Genomic DNA, 23,833 nt, shown 5'->3' with positions numbered 1-23,833 from the left:
GGGTTTGAGAGATGACGTTTGGTAATCAGTGGGTTTTGATTGGCTGGATGGAGGCGAGTTTGGTGATCGGGTTGGTGCCGCACGCAAAGAGATTTGGTTCCTGAATTCCCGATCGAGATGCCTAGAATTTATGCTGTTGGGTTATGGATGAGATGGGCTGACGTCTGTTTTAAAGTCGGGCTGGTATTTTGTAGTGCGTGATGGGGAGTGTTCCATATTTGGGCTGGGGAGAGGCAATCATGTTGACCTGTTGTTGACTTTGGTTCTAATCTAGAGTCAACAAATGCTTGAGTAGGAGAGTAGCCCAGCAATATAGAGTCCGTGAGATCACGAGATTTCGTATTTTTCCAACTACTATTCCATTTGGTATGCCTCTTCAAGTACAACGTGATCTGCATGATGAATGTAGATATATAGATGCTAGACATCTATGTATGTTTTTAACCGTCTATCCATCTCTAGCTCCAACCATCAATTCTAACCTGCCAGCTAGCACTCTATGCTTTCTAATGACTTCTACCCACTCATCGTCCTCATCACTTTCCTCCTCTGCATCTTCACTATTATTTTTCCCATTCTCTCCCAAAAATGCAAGCAACAGACTAAAATCCCCGCCTAATCTACCCAGACTCCCGGCACAATACAACACCTGCGTCAACAGACTGTCCCTACTACTCCTGTCTCTGACATTCGGAAGATACCTCCTCAACGTGTCTTCCAGCATACCCACAAGCTGCAATGGGAACGTGTCTAGCGAACTCGGTAACGGCTGCAAAGGATCCTCGTCCTTCTTCGCGCCATCCACCTCCCTCCCGAGTCCCTTTAATACGGCTTCTTCGTGTGCCGAGCTCCCAGCCGGGAATATACTTCTGTACATAGAGATTATAGCGAAACTCTGCTCACGAAAAATCTCTATGTAGCGTTTTAAGTAGCGCTCCGTTTGCTGTCCACCTTCCCATTTACTACGTTCTTTCACAGCTCCATTCTCGTTGCTCTTGGTTTCTTGCAGACGCAGCGTTTCCTGGTCTGCGAGTTCTCGGAGAGGTTCCAAGGCTGAGAGGGTTTGCTGGAGATTGGCAAGACGGCAGACGAGGAAGAGGGAGCCGAGACTGCCTTCTCGACTTGACGCTCCTCCTGCTCCACTGGTATGATGCATTGACTGCGCTGGGACTGAGGATACAGGTGCAGGGTCCAATTCAGGAGCTACACGCCGTAGCCATGAGATAGTCCGCATTGCGCTGGCGAGCTTCAGGGAGCTGGTCTTGAGACTGGCTATTAGATTCGTGGCCATTTCCTGCATAGCTTCCTCTGCCTGCTTTTCCACGCTCGAAATGAGCGCTGAATCTGGGTACAAGCCATGCAGACGTCTTATATGCGAGTTTAAATCGAGAGCTGAGGCGTAGTTTAGGGTAGCATTTGCAGAGGTAGTTGCAGATGTGGAAGCTGTATTTGAGGTGGATATCGCAGATGAGAGGAGGGTTGGGAGGTCCAGAATGTCGGAGAGACGGTCAATATTGCGGGAGAGGAGGAGGGCTTTACGCCTGCGATCAAGGAGAGCATTTTCTGAGCGTGTGTTGTAGGTTTCGCTGAAGTGGATAGCTGCATCGTCGAGTTTCGGGAGGGCGTCTCGGAGGGAGGCTGTAGACTGGGCGAGGGAGGGCAGAGTCGTGCTGAGAGTTGAGAGGTGTGTGGAGGAGTCAATTATAGATTTGTGGGAGCGTTTCGAGAGGCCTTGAAGAGAAAGGAGGAGAGAGTGGGTGGTTTGGGAGAGGGACTGGGGCTCGCTGCTGGTGAGGGACGAGAGGGGTAGGGTTGTAAGTCGACTCAGATATGCATTGGTGGTCGGGTCTTTGGAAGAAGGTGCCGGCCGTGGGGAGGGCGTATTGAAGTATGGAACCAGCAGTTCGTACAATGGGTCTGCCATTGCTGCGATACCTATGCTTGTGACCTGAGGATTCAACGTGGTGATGTGGGACAGGTGTTCATGAACCGAAGAAGCTCAAGCCAACCTAAGCCAAGGCTGAAGCTCGACGGGAAGACGCGGGTTAGCGTCCCGGAAAGTTTATTTTACCCAGCCTGAGCATGAGCCTGAGCCTGCTCGCCCCTCGTCGCCCCTCCCCCTCATTCTAGTTCCCAGGCGCGTCATCCCTCCTCAACCACTTCTTGGTCCCCTGAATCATGGCCACGTAACAATCGTTCTCGACTTCTTCAACCACCTTTTCCCTCTTCTCTTCACTTCACTTTCCCTTCACTTCTCTTCATAATTGTAATTTCTACTGTGTTAGTAGGACGCTCTTTGCTTCACCTAATACCCGTACTTCGAGCTTCGGTATCACGCTATCCCACCATGTCAACCAACAACGCAGCTAACGGCTGTTCCAACGGCGCCGGATCCGAACTGGCATTCAAAGGTGTCTATGTAGCTGGAAAGCCGGAATATACCCGTTGGGATATCTGCTGCAAGAAGGGTATCATCGAATCACTAGATGAGCATGTGCCTGACAGCTCCGGTTCGAGCAATGATGTACAATTCCTCTGCCCAAGTCTCTGTCACCCGCACATCCATCTGGACAAGTGCTTTCTCCTTTCACACCCGAAGTATGCGGACTTGGAGATCGAGAAGGGTGACTTTGCTGAGGCGATGAAGTTGACTAGTAGGTGCTTTTCATTACTTGTACTCCAGTCCCCATCTCTTATGCTTTCTCAGGTGAAGCAAAGTCCCGATTTGAACGCAATGATCTGATGGAGCGCGGCCGGGCTCTGATCGAAGAAAGCATCAACTTTGGAGTTACCCATCTCAGAGCCTTTGTCGAAGTCGATCTTACGGTCAGGTTCAAATGTCTCGAAGCCGGTCTGGCACTTAAGCAAGAATTCAAGGACAGATGTTACGTCCAGATTTGTGTCTTTGCTCAAGATCCAATTGTCAGCTATCGAGACAAGGGAAAAGCAATGATGAAGCTACTTGATGTTGCCGCGAACAAACCTGGCGTTGAGGCATTTGGGAGCACTCCTTATGTAGAGCAAGACGGAAATCGTGAAAAGCAGATTGCAAACATGGGATTTGCGATCAGGACGGCGATCCGGTATGGACTTCACCTGGATTTCCACATCGACTACAACCTGGATCCAAATACTCCAAGCATGATGGCAGATGCCCTAGAGCTACTCCATGCCTTGAAATGGCCGTCAAACTGGAACCACCATAGCCATCGGAGCATCTCTTTTGGACATTGCACTCGCCTCACGCTGTTTAGTGAACAAGATTGGTTGAACCTTCGGGAGAAAATTAGAGGACTTCCTGTTGCATTTGTAGGACTTCCTACGTCCGATCTTTTCATGATGGGCAGACCGACTAAAGAGGATGCTGGAGGTCAACGAGTAAGAGGTACATTGCAAGTCCTCGATATCATCAAAAAGTACGGCATGAACGCGTCATTGGGCATCAACAATGTCGGGAACGCTTTCACTCCTCATGGTAGCTGTGATCCGTTGAGTCTTGCAAGTCTTGGTGTTGGAGTTTACCAGGCCGCTACTAAGAAGGACACCGATCTGCTATTTGTGAGTAGACCAACTTCGTCATGATCCTTATTGCTGACTGTCTCAAACAGCAATGTGTATCAAATCGGGCAAAGCTGGCTATGGGCATCGATCTGCCGGTTTCGTGCGAAATTGACATTGATGTCGGAGACCCAGCTGACTTCGTGGTCTTTGGCAATCAATCCGCTAGCAGGTCTGGCGCATTCAGGGCGAGGAAAACGGTCTCGGACTTAGTCAACGATCCCTCTTCAAACAGAATTACTGTCTTCAAAGGGGAAGTAGTCAGCAGATAGAGAGGGCGTGGCGTCAAAGGCGGAGTCTCGAGCTGGCACGAGATATTAATTGTAATGTCTCACGTGTGCTTGTCAGTCAAAGAAATGGAATCCTGGGGGCCTAGGCACCGCTGCGGTCAGCCTGCCTGGTTGCTTGGCTTGATGCGCCTCAGATGTTACGAAGCATACGTATAAGTAATGAGAGCAGTCTCCTAGTGTATAAAACAAAATAAGAAACCCAGTTAAAAGGGTTCATCACCCACATATACTTGTCCCATTTTCTGAAGTTTTGAGACCCTGAATATCAACTGTTACCAGTGAATCGCAGGGATCTCTGAGTCCTTGATTTAAGCCCTGAATTTAGCCGGCCGCTCCATTTGTTGGGGGACCTCATCACCAACCTCGGGCGGGCATCCACATCGTTCCTTGAAACCACCACACGACTCACTCACGAGTCGATCTTCGACGCCTCTCCTGGGCCTCGCCGGTATCACCGACCGGAATAAATTATTCGCCCTTCCTAGACCCTCCTCCCTTCGCTCTTTTCCTCCTCCAGAATTGTCACAATGCACGACCCGTTTCCTATCCCACCACTGCCATGGCTCAGTAAAGCCGTGCAGCCTTTCGCCGACTATTTCCACCTCACAACACTCCCTTTGCATGTTCATGAGGTGCTTATCTCCTTCCTGGGATACACATTTATCAATAATGTCCTCGCGCCTCAGCTCTCGAAGCGCATATTCCCCGTCAAATATGCGAAGCTCTCCCCAGAACGGAAAATCAACTGGGATGTCCATGTGGTGTCCCTGGTTCAGAGCACAACTATCAACTTTCTTGCGCTATGGGTGATGTTCAACGATGAGGAGCGCAAGAACATGGACTGGCAGCAGAGAATCTGGGGCTACACAGGTGCCGCGGGAATGATTCAGGGCATGGCGACTGGATATTTCCTCTGGGACTTGATGGTTACGCTCCAGAATGTTAGGGTTTTTGGACTCGGCATGCTCGCGCATGCTCTCAGTGCTCTCATTGTCTTCTCTTTTGGATTCGTAGGTTTCTCTACCTCCATTTTACACGTCCCAGGACTAATGACTCTCAACAGAGACCATTTGTTAATTTCTATGGATGTACTTTCATCCTCTACGAGCTATCATCTCCATTCTTAAACTTCCACTGGTTCTTCGACAAACTGGATATGACTGGCTCCAAGGCACAATTATACAACGGCATCATGCTCCTTTTCACATTCTTCAGTTGCCGCCTGGTGTGGGGAACCTACCAATCCGTCCGCGTCTACCAAGACGTCTGGAAAGCGCTCCACCACCAACCAGCTACTACCAGCATTGACATCGATGCCTTGAACGGCACTGCCGCTGCGACTGGAAAGAGCGCCGCTCCTGTCCATGATGGTATCATGCGCTTCGCAGGAGAAGAGTTTGTCCCATTATGGCTTGCCTTTACATACCTAGGCAGCAACGTCATTCTTAACACTCTGAACTTCTACTGGTTTGGCAAGATGATCGAGACAGTCCGTAAGCGCTTCCAGCCGCCAAAGGAAACCAAGCGTAAGGAGAAGGCTGTTGCTACGAGAAGCACTGGTGCGAATGGGAAGTCGAGAATCGATGTCGATGAGACCGAAGTGCGAAGAAGAAATGTGGTTGATGATGAGCCAATCGATGCTATTTCATGATCGATGCAATTGGAAATGGGTTCGTTTGAATAGCTCGGGTGTTGATAGCACGGGGTTCCATGGCGCAAAGGCGTAAAGTGTGGGTGGTGGCGGTTTGACTGTATTGCACGATGAACTCCTAATTACTCTCCCACATTACTTGGCGTAGTCTATTATGCGGTTACATGTGATCGCGCGTGTAGCGAGTAGCCTTGAGCCGAGGTCTTGTTTATAAATTCATTTCTTCTAATTTCCTGCTCGGCAAGTGAAGTAGCATTGTCAGAACTGCGTCAAATGTAAATATAGCTTAGGCCCAGCCAATGCCTTGTGCCAATTCAGCGCTTCTTTATCGCCCTAGTCAGTGCGTCTCCTTTCAATCTCTGTATTGATTTTGCTAATGAGAATCGCCTTTGTTTATGAAATCGAATTCTAAGGTAAAAAATACCGTTAGGAACATTCTTCATCGTCTCTCAAGCATACATAAAAAAACCGCCGACTCGGCGTATTCAAAATGGTAAATTCATAGGTCCCAGAAAATGTCGACCATAGAGTAATGCCTAGTAAGACGAATGTCTGCATACCACCGTCCATAGCAAGAATCGTCAGATCTCTCCGCCTACCACTGCAATTACATATGGAGCTATTTCTTGTTGCCACACAGTAGAATCTGTTGGAAAGAGAAATAGAGCGATGTGATTTGTATTGAGAGCTTGAGGAATGCAGCAAGTAGAGGGAGGGTGGAGTATGTGCGGAGACCTGTTGACAGCTGCCACGATTCGAGGTCCCATTATCAAGTGGAACATTAATGAGTAGCTGTTGGATTAAGAAATTTGATTTACTGCTATGCAGAACCTGCATTCTGTTCTGTTGGTAGAAAGCAAATCGAGTATTTTAAAGTAAATATCACACCTTTAGCATTTTATGCAGAGGGAATCATGATCTAAAACTTCCTATTTCACACATGACGAACCCCCACTCCCACTTTTTAAGTATGTAGTGTAGCGAGAAGAAGTCCTGCGTATATCGCACAACATATGAATAGATGTACCCATGACATCAAAAGAGTTCCACAGAATTGAGTGTGATAAGCAAGAACAAAAATGATTGGAATAGCTTAGCAATCCACATGTTGTGATGAGAAGTTGCTTGTCAATCGCGTATTTATTGGGTCCTGCCGAGGATCGTCGGAACTACTGGAGAAGCCGACATGGTTGGATAATGACTCAACAGCATAAGACGTGATTGCTTATTAAAGATTTTTCCGCCAGACTAACTACATAATTTCCACCTACCTCTTCTCCTTCTTGACAATTTCCAGTATTGTCACCAATGGCTGATCAGAGACGGAATTGGACAATTCTCCCCTTTCAAAAAGTTTGAGAGATATGGAGGGGTCATCCGTTCCTTGTCCCGAAGCGGGGCACGATGTCAACACTCGCACAGATGATTCAACCTCGCGCTCCGCGAAATCAATAGTCGTGAAGAATCAGGAAACCAATCAGCCCAAGAATTCCAGCGCCTCTGACCCAGTTAGTCGATACAGTGATGCAGGTCTTGATGAGGACGACGATGTCAGGATTACGCGCCAAGGAGACGTTGAACCGACTGAGAGCGAGAGGGAAATTGAGAGGCGGCTGGTGAGGAAAGTTGATTTGAGACTTTGCACTATTGCGGGGATCCTGTGCTCGTTGAATCTTCTGGATTCGGGGATTATTAGTAGCGCGAGCGTGACGACTATTTTTGAGGACTTGGGATTGGGTGTTGGGAATAGATATGTAGGTTGCTCTTGTTGTGGATGTCTAAATAGACTTATCAGGGAAACATAGCTGACGATATGGATAGTCTGTATCAATTTTGGTGTATACGGTTGCTAGTGTGACTTTTCAATTGCCTGCTACGCTTCTTGTGAGGTTTTTGGGTCCGAGAATTGTGTTCTCTGGCATCACCGTAGGATTTGGGATTGTGACTTTGGTCAGTGGTTGCTCTGGGAAGACCAATTTGAAAGTATGCTGATGATTTCAGTGCACTGCCTTCATTACAACATGGCGACAGATGATTGGGGTGAGGATTCTGCTGGGTATCATGCAAAGTGCTATCTTTCCAGGTCTCAGGTGAGTTGACTCAAGTTCTTCCCCCAAGCATCCGAGTCTTTGATTATCCCAATGTGTCTCGACTTTCGAACACTGAGCACTGAGACAAATGCAGTTACCTCATTAGCACGTGGTACACGAGGAAGGAACAGCAACTACGATTTGCGTTTCTGCAGTCTGGTGAGGTCACTGTGGTTGGGCTAGGAGGCTTCCTGAACTTCGGACTCAACCATCTCAATGGTAAAGGAGGTCTTGCCGGTTGGAGGTGGATGTTTCTAGTCCAAGGATTGATTGCCATCGGTGAGTCGGAATTAAAGCTCAAATCACAATTAAATGCTGACCCCGAGAAGTGATCGGTTTCGTAACTTATCTCTGGATCGTTGACTTCCCCGAGAACTCCCACAAGAGCTTCCGCTTCCTTACTCGCAATGAGCAACTTCTAGCAGAGACGAGGATTTCGGAGGACAGAGGAGATGTGAAGCCCGAAACTTTCTCCTGGCGCCGCTGCCTTGTTCACTTCCTTGATCCAAAGTTGTATGGATTCTGCATGATGTTCTTCCTTCTCAACTTGGTCTCGACTTCTCTCTCGTATTTCTTGCCTATTATATTACAGTCCGGAATGGGATTTTCAACAGACCAGGCTATCCTGCTGTCGGCTCCACCGTACTTCTATGCTGTCATTCCAGTGATCATTTCATCGATCGTGGGAGACAGATATCAGTTGAGAGGTCTGGTGATAACTTTCAACTGCATTTGTACTGTGGTGGGGTTCAGCATGCTAGGCTTTGCAAACCAGGTTACTGTGAGATATGTTGGCACCTATCTTGCCACGGGAGCATATGTAAGCAATTGGGCGGCTATGAACGCCTACCAAGCTTCGAACATTGTTGGTAAGTCTCACCTGTTTGGGATTTCCATATGGCAGATAGTACTGACCCATCCTTCAGGGCAGTGGAAAAGAGCTACTTTTGCAGCATCCATTACAGCTTGCAATGGGCTGGGAGGGATAGCGGGAAGTTTTATCGTCAGACAGCCTGAGGCGCCTCGTTATATGACAGCGATATGGATCAGTATTGGATCTCATATACTGATCATTGGCATTGTTGCGTTGTTCTCAATATATTTCTGGTATGTAAATAGGAAGCAAAGAGAGGGGAGAAAGTTACTGGAGGAGACGATCGGCTTTAGATATACTTTTTGACACCGAGGTCGAGGATACTTGCAGGGAAGTTGCTTCAAGATAAACTCGATACACTTTATGCATGATCCTCGTTCAGGCAAAATGGGGCAGAACAGTGACTTGTCACAATGTCAACTTCATGCAGTACGATGTCGTGAGAAATTGTTGATAACCCGACGAGTTCAATAAATGCACCTCAGTTGGACGTTTGACGTTTGCACTGCACGACAATAATCTTAGAGATCTGATAGGTGTCAGAGAGGTGCAAGAAAGACATCGTTGACTCCTCTCTGGCCCATGAGTGACGTCTGTGCCTGGGGCAATTTAAAAGGAAGCGAGCTAGCCTCGCTCGTGAGGTTCTACGGTGGACGGGTAGACAACTGACAACCTTTCCGCTTCGAGACAACTCAATAGTATTAAACAAATCTACTCACGGCCATCTACGATCTCGTCCGACTTACTCTACCCTCTCGCTGTGTCTGCCAAACTGTCCCGTCGATGACCCAAACTCCTGTTATCCTCTGACGCCACCCTTGTTCTCGACCGCGGCCACCAACAGCTGTCAGTCTGTAGTAATCCGGAATCGCGGCCTCAAGCTTGGAACGGACCGAAGTCGCATGGGGCAGACCTCAGACCAGTTCGCAGGACAATAAATAAAACGAACATCGATCGCGGAGAGTCTTTGCCCGCTGCTACTTGCAGCTGCAGCGAAGATGGGCTTCCTTGGTGTCTACAAAGCAATATACGACTACGTACCCAACGGTGCTTCAGAGCTTGCGATCAGCGAAGGGGACATATTGTATGTGCTGGAGAAGAGTGGAGAGGACGACTGGTGGAAGGCAAAGAAGAAGGCATCTGGGGAGGATGATGATGAGCCTACTGGCTTAGTCCCTAGCAATTACGTGGAAGAGGTATGTGGCACTTTGACCCTATCAACAATGTGTTCTTTCGAGCGCTTTGCAGACCAGCTACGGTATCTGGGGAATTGCCGGGGATCTCTTGTTCTCATGCGCCTCTATGGACTGTAACGGCGGATAGCTGGCTGACAATCTCCAAGGCGCAACCTACGAACCAAGCTCGCGCTCTCTACGATTATACCAGGCAGACGGACGAGGAGCTGTCTTTTACAGAGGATGCGACACTTGAAGTATTCGATACATCAGATCCGGATTGGATATTAGTTGGACTTGATGGCGAGTACGGTTTTGCCCCCGCCAACTACATAGAAATCCAGGAGGGCAAGGCTTTATCAAGTACTGCACAAGCACCCCCGCCGAGCCTTCCAAGAAGACCACCTGCGGCTGTTGAGGATGACGACTCCCTTGGATCTCCTGGGTCTCCCCAGAGTCCAGTTCAGAGTCCGGCGGCAGCTTTAGCAGGCATCATCAACCAGCGAAAGGCTTCCACGCCAGCAACTCGAGCTCCACCAGCCCAATATACCCCAGAGGCTTCTGATGAAGACGAGGGCCCACCGCCTTCGATGCCAGCCCGGCCAGTCTCTCAATCAAGAGCTCCTGAGCCTGTGCATGCACGAGAAGCCTCGCCGCCGTCTCCAGGTCCTAGAATGTCACCACCCTACAACAGAGCCAGCTTCAACCGAAACATTGATGACGAGGTTGCTTCCCATGCGCCTGGTGGATTTCATATGTACAATATCAACGAGATGGTATCGATTATGGGCAAGCGGAAGAAAATGCCAACCACTCTAGGTGTCAATATTGCCACTGGAGTTATTCTGATTGCCCCAGAAAAGTCTCGAGATGGGTTAGTGGATTTTTAAACGTCCTCAGTTGTTCTGAGAGATATACTGTCCAAAGAAGAATACGCTAACTTTTCATATAGCCCAGAGCAGACTTGGACCGCTGAAAAGATGACCCATTACTCGATTGAAGGAAAACATGTTTTTCTGGAACTGGTCAGACCGAGCAAAAGTGTGGATTTTCATGCCGGAGCAAAAGATACTGCTTTAGAAATCGTCAGCGCTTTGGGAGAACTGGCTGGAGCCGTTCGAGCTGAAGGACTTCGAGAGGTAATTTTGGCTGGAACCGGCCAAAGTCAAAAGAAGGGCCAGATTCTATACGACTTTATGGCCCAAGGTGATGATGAAGTGACCGTTGCCGTCGGAGACGAAGTTATTATTGTGGACGACACGAAGAGCGAAGAGTGGTGGCAAGTTAAAAGGCTGAGAAACGGAAAGGAGGGTGTAGTACCAAGTTCCTATGTGGAAGTAACCGGCACAGTCGCTGCACCAAGCAGTTCTGGGCTAAATGCGGGCAAGTCAACCATCGATCAGAACAGACTGGAAGAAGAACGGCTAGCCAAAGAGTCGCTAAGAGCTGCGCGCATGGAAGAAGAATCAAAAGGGTCACAGGTAATACCTGAAAGGGGCAGCAGTCTATCGGCACGAGACAGTAGTAACCATGATGGGAAACAGAGAAGCAGACATGAAACCGGACGAGATGGGCAATCAAGATCTTCAAAATCAAGTAAGTCATAACACTGAATATTCTGGGTACCTCTCTAACCCTCGTAGAACCCGATCCTGCTAAAGTACGAACGTGGACCGACCGATCGAAATCATTTAGCGTTGAAGCTCAATTCTTAGCTTTGAAAGATGGCAAGATAAATCTCCACAAGATGAATGGTGTCAAGATCGCAGTACCAGTCGTCAAGATGTCAATTGAAGATCTCGAATATGTTGAACGCATGACGGGCGTCTCCCTTGACGAAGACAAGCCATTATCAGATATCAAGAAACAGCAAAAGGCTCGAGCTGCCAACAATGTTAGCCCTGCCGGCGCCAGTGTTGTGCCCAAGTCTACGAAGCCGGAGTATGATTGGTTCCAGTTTTTCCTCTCTTGCGATGTTGCCGTTGGGCTTTGCGAGAGGTATGGGCAAGCTTTTAACAGAGATTCTATGGATGAGAGTGTCTTGCCTGATATCGATGCTACCGTTCTGCGCACTTTGGGTATCCGTGAGGGAGATATCATCAAGATTATGAGATATTTGGACAAGAAATACAATCGTATTGGGGGAAAACGAAATGTCAGCTTTGGTGGGGAGGAAGTCATTGATGGTGAATCGGGAGGGCTTTTCTCCGGTCCAGGAGGGACACTCAAGAACAATACCCGAAAGGGACGCCCAGCCCCTGCTGTGCAGACGAATGATGTTGTGGATGCAGATGCATTCAAGCAAGGATCTAATGAGAAGACTGTCCGTCAGGAAGGGGTTGCAACACCCCTCGCCTCGATGCCAACCCCCACGAAGAAGGATGAGGTACGCTCTGGCTTCGATGACGACGCCTGGGATGTGAAGCCATCGAAGCAGCAACCCCAAACAACGCAGGCTCAGGCTACTACACCTTCACCGGCGCCAGTCGCTACCCCTCCTCCAGCACAGCCCACGTTGACTGGATCTATGCAAGAGTTATCTCTGCTTTCTGCACCTCTGGAACCCACGAGAGCACAACCCCCTGCTCAACCACCACAGATAGCCCAACCTCCTCAACAGCCTCCTCAGCAACAGTCCCAACCCCAACCCCAACCCCAGGGAGCTACACCGTCATTCTTTGCTGGAATTGGACAACAGCAGACTGGGCTCCCACAACAGCAGACAGGCGCGCAATTCAACCCACAAATGAATCAGCTGAACATTGCTCGTCAACGGCCTGCTCCACCGCCCCAATTCCAAAGTCAGGGATCTCTGATGATACCTGCTCCTCCCAATCGGCCTTTGTCGGCGCCACAGGCAAACCAGCAAAGTGCTTTCTCACTTCCCCCGCTACAAGCTCAAAATACTGGAATACAGAACTCGTCGGGATTCCAAAACCAGATCGCTCCTCCTGGCCAAAGTCTGAACGATATCAGAATGCAGCAACAATACACTGGATTCAATGGACCTCAAAATCCCAACCCAAATATGGGGATGATGAACCAGCCTCAAAACTTTGGCCAATTCAACAATGGTATGCCAAATGGTTTCCAGTATCCAATGCAGACCGGGATGCAACCAGGAATACCTCAGCAGCAGAATTTCATGAACAATGGAGGCGGACCGTTCGCTGATCCTCGACCACAACAATTTTCTCCGATTCAGCAGCAACCGACAGGCTTCCAGAGCTCCTTTGGCCCTCCTCAGCAACAATTTCCCCAACCCACTGGCATTAACTCCTTCCTACCTCCGCCTTTACAGCCTCAATCAACTGGCATGCCACAGCAGCAACAGCAGAACGGTTTCAATTCTTTCAACGCTCCTCCAATTCCTCCAATTCCTCAGCAAAATACCATCGCCCCTCTCGTGCCTCAAAAAACTGGCCCGCCCCCACCAGTCAGATTTGGTGTCACGGGTGATGCTAAGAAACTCATGCCCCAAGCGACGGGGCGCAGAGCCAACTTGTCGCAGGCTAGTAAGTAAATTTTCGGCTTTTCAATTGACCATCGACTAATCTTCGAACAGCTCCGCAGAACCCATTTGGATTCTAAGCTGGTGACTTTGTGGATGCATCAGACAAGCGTTTACTTCATTTTGTAGAGTAGGCCGGCGGAAGTTATCGAGAAGTTAATACCTTGTACCCTTTCACGAACCCACAGCACGCCTTTCACCAAGTGACTAAGTGTTATCCAATCTTTTTAAGCACATCATTTTTAAGGTTCGATCTGTCGGCATTGACACTCGAAGCATATATATTTGGATGCACTTTTTACGTGAACTCTGAGTTGTACGCTGCGCAACTTTAGCCGCAGTCGTTGTTGGGAATATCTCGGCTCATTTCCAACTGGTGGGATCTGAAAATTCAGATTTCATTGCATGTGCAGTATCATGACAGTGCCTTGATACTTTGCGAAGCTTGTTTCTTCCCCAGCATCGGTGCATTGACGATGTTTTAACTCGCTTAAGGTTCCAAACACCCGGGTAGATCGTAACCCTAAACAAACGACTGTTCCAGCACAGACCTTGACAGGCATCTCCTTTACAGATACTGCAGCTCCTTCCACTTTACCCTCTATCTAGCGCCGGCTGTGGCTCACCATCGTTTTGCAATAACATTCGTTCGATCTAGAAGCCCAAACATGGAAACAAATCGCTGAACTCTGATTCGGGATTCAATGCCACCGAGAGAGCCTCAATCGCGACTTGTTGGAGCCTGCTACAATCTATGCTACCAACATCATCTTCCAGCATTCTGATTCGCCAGTTCCCAAACATCGACTATCCTGCTTTGCAAACATGATTACTATTTTTATCTCCCATAGAGAACACTGACAAAATGCTGGACGGGTAGCGGATGCGCGGACGAGCATGTCACTGGGCTCGGCGAAGATTTGATCTGCAGACGCTCTACCCTTACAGGCAATGTTTGAGTCGGCCAGTATCCAGATTTGCAACATGCGATGATCCGCTCCCATTTCTTAGCCTGTATAAGGACCCTCCCCCATAGCAACGCATGGATATTTTCCTTTCCTCTCTATTCCGTTATTCAATATACCAGACTTGACGTCAAGCCATCAACTGAATCAACACACTCCCTTCAAAAGAGCAATATTAGAACTTCAGTGTCTTTCTAGTATTTCGCCTATTCATATCCATACATTCAAGATGCGTGGACAAACAGTCTTTTCTTACGCGCTGGTCGCTTTCGCCACTACCGTTCTCGCTCACCCTGCTGCTATTGACTCTATTGAGGAGAGAGAGGCATATCAGATCCCTGGTTTAGCATTCGCTGCCAAGGTCGGCACTGTGGATAAGGAGAGGGACTTTCTTGAGAGAAGACAGGCGTATGTTCACTACACCTCATATCTTATACCATGGATTGATACTGACAAAGAGACAGTAAGGCTTCTGGAGCCGGTGGTGCAGCCAAGCCCACGAAACCAGCTGCTGGAGCGTAAGTTTGATCGAGGATCTGGAAGTGAGGTCGAATTGTGCTTACGAATTGGTATAGAGGAGGAGCGGCGGCGGCTAGCGGAGCAAAGCCCAAGCCAACAGCGTTCGTACAGCTGAATTCATGGTTGAAAATTTATTGACACAAATACAGGCCTGGTGGTGCAGCGGCAGCAAGTGGAGCGAGACCAAAGCCCACAGCGTTCGTTCAATTCATCCTCGCAGCGACTATATACTGACAGAAGTATAGTGCCGGTGGTGCAGCAGCAAGTGGAGCTAAACCAAGACCGTTCGTATAGCCCATCTCTTATTCTAAGCAAGTACTAACATAAATACAGAGCTGGCGGTGCAGCAGCAAGTGGAGCGAAGCCAAAGCCCACACCGTTTGTTTAAATCACCCCTCGCAGTAACTACATAATAACAATACTATAGTGCCGGCGTAGCTGCAGCAAGTGGAGCGAAACCAAGGCCGTTCGTGTAGACCATCTCTTGTGCTAAGCAAATGCTAACATATATACAGAGCTGGCGGTGCAGCAGCTAGTGGAGCAAAGCCAAAACCAAAGCCTACAGCGTTAGTATAAACACGTCTCACATAAAAGCTATACTGACAGCAATGCAGGGCTGGCGCTGCAGCAGCCAGTGGAGCAAAGCCTAAGCCAGCGTAAGTGTAGCAGTCTTTTTCAAGAGATATGGTTCACATTAACGGAACAGTGGAGACTGAGTTCCATGCTGACATTGTATAGTGGAGCCGCCGGAGCGGCCGCAGCATCTGGAGCCAAGGTTAGTAACCCGTGAATCCCAGTATATTTATGTGGTTTCTTTTCAAGCCGCAAGAACAGATACTGACATCCATGTCTTCAGCCCAAGCCAACGCCAGCACCAAAAGCCACACCAGCTGCAACACCTGATGCAGGTGATGATGAGGAGGATGAGGAGGAGGATTAGATGATAGGAACATTAAATAAATACAGCCACATTCGTTGATAGACAATACTATTTAATGCTGTCAGACCGACTGACGTCCAAAACAATGTTCAACGCTGTGGATGAGAGAAAGACACGAGCAGTCGGGTTTGCATATTATTGAACAGTGAAAGCAATGTATCTGCTGCTAAGCGTCTCAGTGACAGATCTCCTTGGCCTCTTCATGCGAGGAGTTCCCAATCATGGCTGTGGTAGTCTCAAACTAAGTCCAACAGGCTTCCTAGAACCAATATCATGCGTCTTCAAGACATGCTCGTGAGACTCTACTAGCATCTGCACCAAGCTATGTTGACACCTCGTGCGAAACAGGCAAAAACGGACATGCAAAATGTATTTATTGTCTTTCAGCTCCTCAGCAACGCCACAACCAACTCATGGATCAGTTCAGGCAGATACTTCTGCTCAACCTTGTGCCAAGTGTCCCAATATAACACCTAGTCTCCTGACCGCTTTCATCTCCCTTTTCTCTTCATTTCCCGCTGGATTTGATTTCGCCTCCTCAACCTCTTTCCTGGCCTCTCTCACAAGCGGTGCCAGACCGCCCCAAACCTCATCTGCGTACCGATTCAGAACGCCTTCCCATTCTTCGATATATTGCTCTCTTGCACCTTGCTGGCCTTGGAAATCCGGAAGAAGGTTGAGTGGGTTATCAACGGAGGGGCTTGTGTGTTGTGGAGGAGCTGACAGGATGTCTTTTGTGATCTCTCTGAGCTTTGTGATTTGAGCAGATGTGAGTCCCCAGTCATAATTTTCGTCATCTTCATACAGAGGTGGCGGTTCATCCATTTGAGAGTCTAAGGCAATGGGATCGGAAAGGATGGCTAGGACATCGGAGCCATCTCGTTGTTCTTGCTCTGTTACTGTCCTGCTGATTGGCTTGTGATGAGATAGCTCCCATGCCTCGTCGAAACCTTTACTTGTTTCCGATTCTGGAATCTCTCCAAAGCCTTCCGAGGGGACAAATGAATCTATTCCATCGAGGAAGTTCGAGAATTCATTTTCTGATATTTGAGTATGTTGTTCACTGTGGCCGGCTCTCAAGCCCGAAGAACTTGCTTGGGTATTTGATGGAACTTGTGATGCTCTGGAGCTTTCTGTCCAGGTACTGCTGGAAGCTCCTGTGTTTGGGACAGATTGGGATTTGGTTGAGTTTGAAAGAGCTGAAGCTGCTTGGTGGTTGAATTCGTTTGGATTTGGTGTTATGAAGGCATCCCGTGTAAGACCAGTAGCCGAGGCTGCTACGCGGGAAAGGAGGGATGGAGATGATGATTCTTGCGTTGAGGAATCTTGGGCTGGTTCGTCTTGTAAATGTTCCGCGCGACCTTTACCTTTTGAGGATGACATATTTGATAACAGTGCGGTATTAATGTTGAGTGTTGTGATAAGAAATGAACTTGGCCAATGGAGATGTGGGTGATGATAGACAGGCTCAGACCATTTGTTTGTCTCCACGTGATGTGTACCTACCTATGGGAAAATGGTGCAGATTATAAGCATTCCAAACAAAACAAGCAGCTTTTGCTTCAAGAAGACGTTTTCGGACACTGATACGGTCTATGTATTGCGATCTTGTGAGTATCGTAAGCCGCCTCATAATTCTACCAGCTCCTCAAAGACATACCAACAAGGCTCTAATTCAACACATGCTTGACTCGACTGGACCCGATGGCTTGGCCAAAACATATCCTCAAGCTGGGAAGGACAAAACCTTCATAACATGATCGATCATTCCTCTGCGTGCCCTATAGAGCAGTATCTGTTGGGCTTCCACGGCTTGAGTTCTCAAGGTTTCTAGAAATTGGCGAAAGTAGCTCAACAGCTTTGGCAAGATAACTTGAATATGCACTCAAAAGTTGTTAAAGGTTAAAGACAGACGACGAAGAGGACTTTCTGGTAAAAATACTGTTCTGTAAGAGAATAAGTCCTATGAAAGGCAGTAAAAACATGTACCTGCCACGAGATCGCGTCTTTTATTGAGGGGTAGGTAGCTCAGCTCCTCTCCCAATGTATCTACGGTAGCGCTTGCCAAGACTTCAATAGATCCGCCAGAAATATTGGTGGGATGGGAAAGAAGATTATTTTTGAGTGATTCCTGGCATTCTGAACGTACAAGAATGTTTTCTGTTGACTACGTGGACTTCTGCGGCGAGTCAAGAGAAACCTGGTTCACTTTTGTGAATAGGGACGACTGAACAAAGGCGTTGTTCCTTGTTGACGGCTTCCCTTCTTTGTCAGCAGACGAGGCGAAAAGGCTCGCTCTCGTCACTGCCCGCCAAGCAAGAACCACAAACCCCACGACTTCGACCGGCCTTGACCTGATCGCCAATACAACTGCACGTCTCCCAGAATCCTCTATACCTGGCAATACCTCGTCTCCGCGACTTCATTCGATCTGCCATCCATCCCCAGCTTCGTAATTCCACCGACTGACGCGCACACCGTTACTTCCTTCCAGTATCTGTTCCCGGAAACGCTTCCCTTGCGTATTCCACACCTTCAGCCTCTCGTGCATCAACACTTCTTCAAGCCTCGCAACTCCTCGACGCGCTCGAGCATATCTTCAGTCTCCTCCCTCAACTAGGACTCATCAGAACACACACCTGTTGGCGGGAAGTCTTCTCGTCTTAACAGTTTGTCAAAGATGGTAGACGGGGAACCGAACTCTCCAACTTGGAAGTTCACCCAGTTAGTGTTCCCATATTCCTCCGGCGAGGCATAAATCTTGCTGCACTGCTTGGTGTTTGGTATCTTGGATCCCCGGGCAGAGATGCGCTTGCAGCGGATACGCGTTGCAAATAGCTCACTGCTAACTCTGGTGTAGGTGCTTCGGTGATAAGGGAGATGTAGAGGATATTACAGAAGGTTCGTACTGCGCCTATCGTAGCACCATTGATTTGATATTGCCATTGAATCATCCCTGTCTATGGCCAGATCACTTTGCTAATACACACTCCCAGCGGACATCATATCAACGGTCGAATTTGATCATACAGGCAATTACCTTGCCACAGGAGATAAAGGCGGGCGAGTTGTACTATTTGAGAGGAACGAGACAGTACGTACAGGTTTTCTTCTTGTCAATTTGGAGCGGCCATGGGGAATGCTAGCTCGCGAGGCTGACATTTTGGCCTACAGAAAAAAACTTGCGAATACAAGTTTCACACAGAATTCCAATCCCACGAACCTGAATTCGATTATCTCAAATCCCTCGAAATTGAAGAGAAAATCAACAAGATCAAGTGGTGCAAAAGACAAAATGCTTCTCACTACTTACTCTCCACAAATGACAAGACAATCAAGTTATGGAAAGTGTTCGAGAAGTCATTGAAAGTCGTAGCGGAGAACAACTTATCGCAAGAGCTGACTGCTGGAAATTCAGCTGGTGGTGGGGGTGCTGTTCGACGCCGATCAAATGTTCACTACACAAGCTCTCACGACCTCAAGTTACCCCGCCTCACACATCATGATACCGTGGTAGCAGCGGTACCGCGACGAACATACGCCAATGCACACGCATATCATATCAATAGCATCTCCGTGAACAGTGATGGGGAGACATTTATCAGCAGTGATGATCTGCGGATAAACTTGTGGAACTTGAACATTCAAGACCAGAGCTTCAACATTGTTGATATCAAGCCTGCCAACATGGAAGAGCTCACAGAGGTGATCACAGCTGCCGAATTTCACCCACAGAGCTGTAACTGGTTCATGTATGCGAGCTCTAAGGGAACCATCAAGCTTGCGGATATGAGAGAGAGTGCTCTGTGTGATCAACACTCAAAGCGTAAGTCTCGTCTAGTTCACTTGATCTCACGTCTCTCTCTAACGCTGCTCCAGAGTTCGAACAGGAAGAGGATCCATCAGCTCGCTCGTTTTTCTCCGAGATCATTTCCTCCATCTCTGACGTTCGATTCTCACACGATGGTCGGTATATTCTTTCACGTGATTACCTCACAGTCAAGATCTGGGATGTGAACATGGAGAGGCAGCCAGTGAAGACAATTCCAATTCACGAGCACCTCAGACCGAGACTTTGTGACACCTACGAAAATGACAGCATTTTCGACAAGTTCGAGGTCGTCTTCTCCGGAGATGCAAAGAATGTAATGACTGGAAGTTACAACAACAACTTCATGATCTATCCGTCGGATCCAGACAAAGAGGTTGAGGTAGTACTTCAAGCAGACAAGTCGGCGTTCAAGGCGAAGAAGGTCGGCGTACCGACACCAATCAATTCTTCGACCAGCCCAACTGCCACCAACGGAGGGAAGAAGGGTGGATCAAGAGCTGGCAGTCCCGCGGCTGGAGCGACTGGCCAAGGTGGTAGAATGAGAAAAGAGACTGATGCCGATCAAATTGATTTCAACAAGAAGATCTTGCATATGAGTTGGCATCCGTTCGAAGATAGCATTGCCATTGCAGCAACCAATAACGTGAGTATATGGAGCGCGAACTATGGACCACCACTGACATTATTCCAGCTTTTCGTCTTCTCGGCATTGTAGACTTGTCCTGCATGGAAGAGGTCTCTTGGTCATTCTATCGGCGTTCGTACACGACTAGCAGCTTTCCACACCAGAATTCCCAATCCAGTTCATTCTCAAGACGTCGTCGGATGGTCATGAGGAAAGAGCGTCTTATCATGAGTGGTAAAGAAGATGCCACAGGTTATATGGAGGGATGACTATGATGAATGACTTGGGGTGGTAGCGCGGTTTTGACTTGTCGTGGCAATGGGCCATGACTGCATTTCTTGCTGGCCCCTGGAGTCTTTCTAGGGGCTGGATTGAATTTGCAGACGTTTCCCGACGTGAGGCACGTTTCAAGCAGTCAAGTAAAGCTAGTCACCTCGCGGATGAATAATGCAAAGAGATTTCAAATAGAAATTGGCTTTGCGTGAGTGCTAGAGTGGTGTCGCGTGGCGGTCAATGAAGTGTTCAGAGTTGAGGAAGAATTCTCTGTCCACTTTTCATATGACTCGCTGATGGCTAAGTGCCAGACCGAGTAGGAGTTTCCACGATATGATGTGTGTAGAGTGTCTGAGTATCGCTTCCAGAACCTTTCCAAGGCATTTTCCATCTTGAAAACTGCTCCAGAAATGCAGCCGCATACATAGCTTTCGCCTATGAGACCGTAGAGCTCCCTCAAAACGGCCAGCAATATCTCGCTGTCCAATCGGACGTATCGGTCTATTCCTTACATAACTATGAACAGCGGAGAGTTCGTGTTCCAGTGAGAATACCCACCTCTTACTAAAACGATCCACTTCAGTACAGAAGTGAACTTATTTAAACTTTGGTAGGTAGATCGGTGGATTTGCTTATTACTGAAGCCTCCATTGCTGTCTTATCCGTATGAGAAATAACAAAACTGCATATAAGAGTAGTAAATTGAACTGATGTATTTCTTCCGGTACGTCCTGCTCGTGGTTCATAGGTATGCAGTAACGTGATGGGTAGCACGGAGGGACATACCCCGCACTTGGACAGCTCTCATGTCTTAATTGACAGACACCTTGACAGCTTTGAGCAACGCGAATTGACGATGGTGGTGGAACTGAAGACTCCTTGTGGCTTTACCTACCGTAGCTACCGTAACGTACCTGGCTAGCTTAATTCAAAATGGTCATAATAAATCCGAAGAAGCTTTGAACTTTACCGAGATATAAACAATCGTCTCGTCTTGTTCTCGTGCTCATCCAAGTCCTTCCTAATGCAGCAAGTAACCACCCCACCCCGCCTCACATGCAGACGGGAAGATCTGATGAAATCGTGATAGATGCCACACCTAATTACGACCCCTAATTAGGCTAATACAGTACAGCACCCCCTCCTCCTGCAGGCAGGCTGCATCATTGCATTTGCAGGGCATGGCATGGCATGGCATGGCGGCACGCTGTCTAGTGCCGGAAGCCGTGAGAAGTGAAGTGGCAGCCTGGCAGCCTGGCAGGAGGGAAGAAGCCTGAAAGGATTAAGCATATTTCGAAACAAAGCAGGACTCTGAGCTTGGCATGCTTAAGGTAGGTATTTGTTGTGAGCGGAAGATCAAACATTTGGGATCTTTGGAGAATTTGCTTGTGCTTGTCCATAAGCATAAGGTAAGTCGAGGAAGGTGTGAATTTTACAATACAGTAGCCTCCTGTGCCCCTTGCGCTGAAAGCCACCCGGGACTGTGCTGTGTGTCATTACCGGCACTCCTTTTTTCGGGCCTAACCGTTAAGCACGACGGACCGACAACACCAGGGCAAGCCTTTTAACTTCGCTTTAACCAGGGCTCGCAATCCCCTCATTCGCCGCAGGCTTGTTGATCATTTGTCCCATGTGCCTCTTGCCTTGCCTTGCCCTGCCCTGCCCTGCCCTGCCCTGCCCTGCCCTGCCCTGCCCTGCCCTGCCCTGCCCTGCCCTGCCCTGCCTAGCATTCTCTACCCAGCTGGCCTTGCATGCCCACAAACATCGACACGCATCGACGGCATCTCCATCTCTTAGCCCACCAGCGCAACACTGCGTCAGTTCTGTCTGACTTACCTGCCTGCACTCCCTGCTTGCCTGCCTGCCTGCCTGCCTGCCTGCCTGCCTGCCTGCCTTGCTCGGCACTTCCCTCTTCCTTGCACCCCTCCGGATCTCTCGTCTCCTCCTCTCCTGGCCCTGGTTCGAGGTTTATCTAGCGTCATCTGTTCTCGAATAGAGTATTGTAAGTAGGCCAATCCACATTCACATCCACATGCCTTACCGTCTGTTCTATGTAAGCATGGGCCCTGGGATACAACTACTACGTGTCAGAACCGCGCGACTTCTTCCACAAGCAAATTTCTCTCTCTTGTTGCCCTTCTGCCATTTCCAGACGAAACCCGCGCTGCTCTATTGAAGCAGACAGAGAGACAGAGAGACCAGATGGCGAGAAGAAGAAGGGCTGATTCCAGTAGTACGCAGCCCATGAGCACCCCTCGTCGACGTTCGACTCTACGAGACCTCCAAGCTTCCACAACGAATGCCGATGGCGACATCATAACCCCCAAAATCATTGACGCGCGCCCTTCCCTGGAGAAGGCGGAGATGTATGGCATAGACGACCCGCGTCCGACCTCGTCGAGGATTATGGCTTTGATTGGGCGCATTTTTATTGAGACTATTCCACAATGGCTGGCCGTGGGAGCTATGCTAGGCTTGATCTTTGGGGGTTGCTGCTCGAATGTGAGTTATTCCGGAAGTAGCGGAGGTTGTAGAGGCTCTTGGAACGGGACGCTTATGATATGTGCTAGGTATTTGCATTAGAAGCTATTGTCAAGTGAGTTATACCTGCTCGTTATATAATCACGCAGCTGCTAATTATACATGTAGAGTCGAACCTGCTAGCGGTATTTTTTCGTCCCTGAATAATCTCCCGAGTTCTTGCTGATCGTACAAAAGGAACCCTCTTGACATTCGTACAATTCCTCTTCGTGGCTACGACAGGATACTTCTCGCAGTTCGACCGAAGCCGACCTCCCTTCTTCCTCAAGCCGAATCATGTTCCCATAAAACGCTGGTTGATAAATATCCTTCTATTCTTCACGATCAACGTATTGAACAACCATGCGTTCAGTTATAACATTTCTGTGCCTATACATATCATCCTTCGATCGGGAGGAAGCATTACAACTATTGCCGCGGGATATCTCTGGGGCAAAAGGTTCTCCAGGATGCAGGTCTTTGCAGTCACCCTTTTGACAGTTGGTGTGGTCATTGCCGCTTGGTCCGACCAACAATCAAAGGTATGCAAGACGGAATTGAGGAATTGGATCTATATTCACAAGATTTTAGCAAGAAGTGGTGGAGTCGCAAACCCTTCCTCCGTTCAGCAAAGGGCTCGCCATCCTTTTCTTTGCCCAGGTTCTGTCCGCAATCATGGGCTTGTATACCGAGGAAACATACAAACAGTACGGACCACATTGGAAGGAGAACTTGTTCTATTCTCATCTCCTAGCGCTACCTCTATTCATGCCCTTCCTCCCTTCAATGAGGAGACAGTTCTTGAAACTTGCGGCATCACCACCTTTAGGGCTGCCGGCCTATGACCAGATCACGAACCTTCCCGTGGACTTGCAAAAGGGCCTTAAAACCATTCACATTCCAAGTCAACTTGCATACCTCGTCATGAACGTCCTCACACAATACGCTTGCATCCGCGGAGTAAATCTCCTCGCTTCAGCAGCGTCAGCGCTCACAGTCACAATTGTGCT

The 23,833-nt window shown here is 48.6% G+C and overlaps 9 protein-coding genes across 10 annotated transcripts; 7 read left to right on the top strand and 2 right to left on the bottom strand.

Annotated features, from left to right (window-relative positions):
• Nucleotides 1-327: 327 nt before the first annotated feature.
• On the bottom strand, nt 328-2,074 carry ONS95_010537 (uncharacterized protein). The gene has a single exon (XM_058504141.1). The coding sequence runs from the start codon at nt 1,922-1,924 to the stop codon at nt 449-451; it is 1,476 nt and encodes a 491-aa protein (XP_058360854.1). The 5' UTR covers nt 1,925-2,074; the 3' UTR covers nt 328-448.
• A 24-nt stretch (nt 2,075-2,098) lies between these two features.
• Nucleotides 2,099-4,045, top strand: ONS95_010536 (uncharacterized protein). 2 transcript variants are annotated; one of them, XM_058504140.1, is made up of 2 exons: nt 2,099-2,654; nt 2,708-4,045. In XM_058504140.1, the coding sequence occupies exons 1-2, from the start codon at nt 2,348-2,350 to the stop codon at nt 3,580-3,582; spliced, it is 1,182 nt and encodes a 393-aa protein (XP_058360853.1). In that variant the 5' UTR covers nt 2,099-2,347; the 3' UTR covers nt 3,583-4,045. The 2 variants fall into 2 exon arrangements, with proteins under 2 accessions (XP_058360853.1, XP_058360852.1); XM_058504139.1 differs by having other exon boundaries at nt 2,099-3,558; nt 3,609-4,045.
• Nucleotides 4,046-4,375: 330 nt separating this feature from the next.
• ONS95_010535 (uncharacterized protein) lies at nt 4,376-5,499 on the top strand (the record flags this gene model as incomplete). Its single annotated transcript, XM_058504138.1, has 2 exons — nt 4,376-4,858; nt 4,912-5,499. 2 exons carry the CDS (start codon nt 4,376-4,378, stop codon nt 5,497-5,499), a joined length of 1,071 nt encoding a protein of 356 aa, XP_058360851.1.
• Nucleotides 5,500-6,863: 1,364 nt separating this feature from the next.
• ONS95_010534 (uncharacterized protein) lies at nt 6,864-8,769 on the top strand (the record flags this gene model as incomplete). Its single annotated transcript, XM_058504137.1, has 6 exons — nt 6,864-7,253; nt 7,321-7,449; nt 7,501-7,589; nt 7,684-7,868; nt 7,919-8,458; nt 8,516-8,769. 6 exons carry the CDS (start codon nt 6,864-6,866, stop codon nt 8,767-8,769), a joined length of 1,587 nt encoding a protein of 528 aa, XP_058360850.1.
• Nucleotides 8,770-9,461: 692 nt separating this feature from the next.
• Nucleotides 9,462-13,229, top strand: SLA1 (cytoskeletal protein binding protein; the record flags this gene model as incomplete). The annotated part of the gene is made up of 6 exons (XM_058504136.1): nt 9,462-9,659; nt 9,806-10,512; nt 10,591-11,119; nt 11,183-11,234; nt 11,282-13,153; nt 13,204-13,229. 6 exons carry the CDS (start codon nt 9,462-9,464, stop codon nt 13,227-13,229), a joined length of 3,384 nt encoding a protein of 1,127 aa, XP_058360849.1.
• A 1,114-nt stretch (nt 13,230-14,343) lies between these two features.
• On the top strand, nt 14,344-15,573 carry ONS95_010532 (uncharacterized protein; the record flags this gene model as incomplete). The annotated part of the gene is made up of 11 exons (XM_058504135.1): nt 14,344-14,522; nt 14,579-14,632; nt 14,690-14,734; nt 14,783-14,830; nt 14,879-14,917; nt 14,967-15,011; nt 15,061-15,099; nt 15,149-15,199; nt 15,248-15,289; nt 15,372-15,408; nt 15,490-15,573. 11 exons carry the CDS (start codon nt 14,344-14,346, stop codon nt 15,571-15,573), a joined length of 663 nt encoding a protein of 220 aa, XP_058360848.1.
• Nucleotides 15,574-16,014: 441 nt separating this feature from the next.
• ONS95_010531 (uncharacterized protein) lies at nt 16,015-16,956 on the bottom strand (the record flags this gene model as incomplete). The annotated part of the gene is made up of 1 exon (XM_058504134.1): nt 16,015-16,956. One exon carries the CDS (start codon nt 16,954-16,956, stop codon nt 16,015-16,017), a length of 942 nt encoding a protein of 313 aa, XP_058360847.1.
• A 1,297-nt stretch (nt 16,957-18,253) lies between these two features.
• CDC55 (protein phosphatase 2A regulatory subunit cdc55) lies at nt 18,254-20,120 on the top strand (the record flags this gene model as incomplete). The annotated part of the gene is made up of 6 exons (XM_058504133.1): nt 18,254-18,297; nt 18,434-18,474; nt 18,570-18,667; nt 18,748-19,399; nt 19,453-20,048; nt 20,097-20,120. 6 exons carry the CDS (start codon nt 18,254-18,256, stop codon nt 20,118-20,120), a joined length of 1,455 nt encoding a protein of 484 aa, XP_058360846.1.
• Nucleotides 20,121-22,547: 2,427 nt separating this feature from the next.
• YEA4 (golgi uridine diphosphate-N- acetylglucosamine transporter) lies at nt 22,548-23,668 on the top strand (the record flags this gene model as incomplete). Its single annotated transcript, XM_058504132.1, has 4 exons — nt 22,548-22,805; nt 22,874-22,899; nt 22,953-22,969; nt 23,022-23,668. The coding sequence occupies 4 exons, from the start codon at nt 22,548-22,550 to the stop codon at nt 23,666-23,668; spliced, it is 948 nt and encodes a 315-aa protein (XP_058360845.1).
• Nucleotides 23,669-23,833: the final 165 nt, after the last annotated feature.

Source organism: Cadophora gregata (genome assembly GCF_030347475.1).
Source record: "Cadophora gregata isolate MNR1 chromosome Unknown scaffold_4, whole genome shotgun sequence".
In the NCBI taxonomy this organism is placed as follows: Eukaryota; Fungi; Ascomycota; class Leotiomycetes; order Helotiales; family Ploettnerulaceae; genus Cadophora; species Cadophora gregata.
Note: the sequence above shows the minus strand (reverse complement) of the source record. Positions and strands in the feature narration are given on the sequence as shown.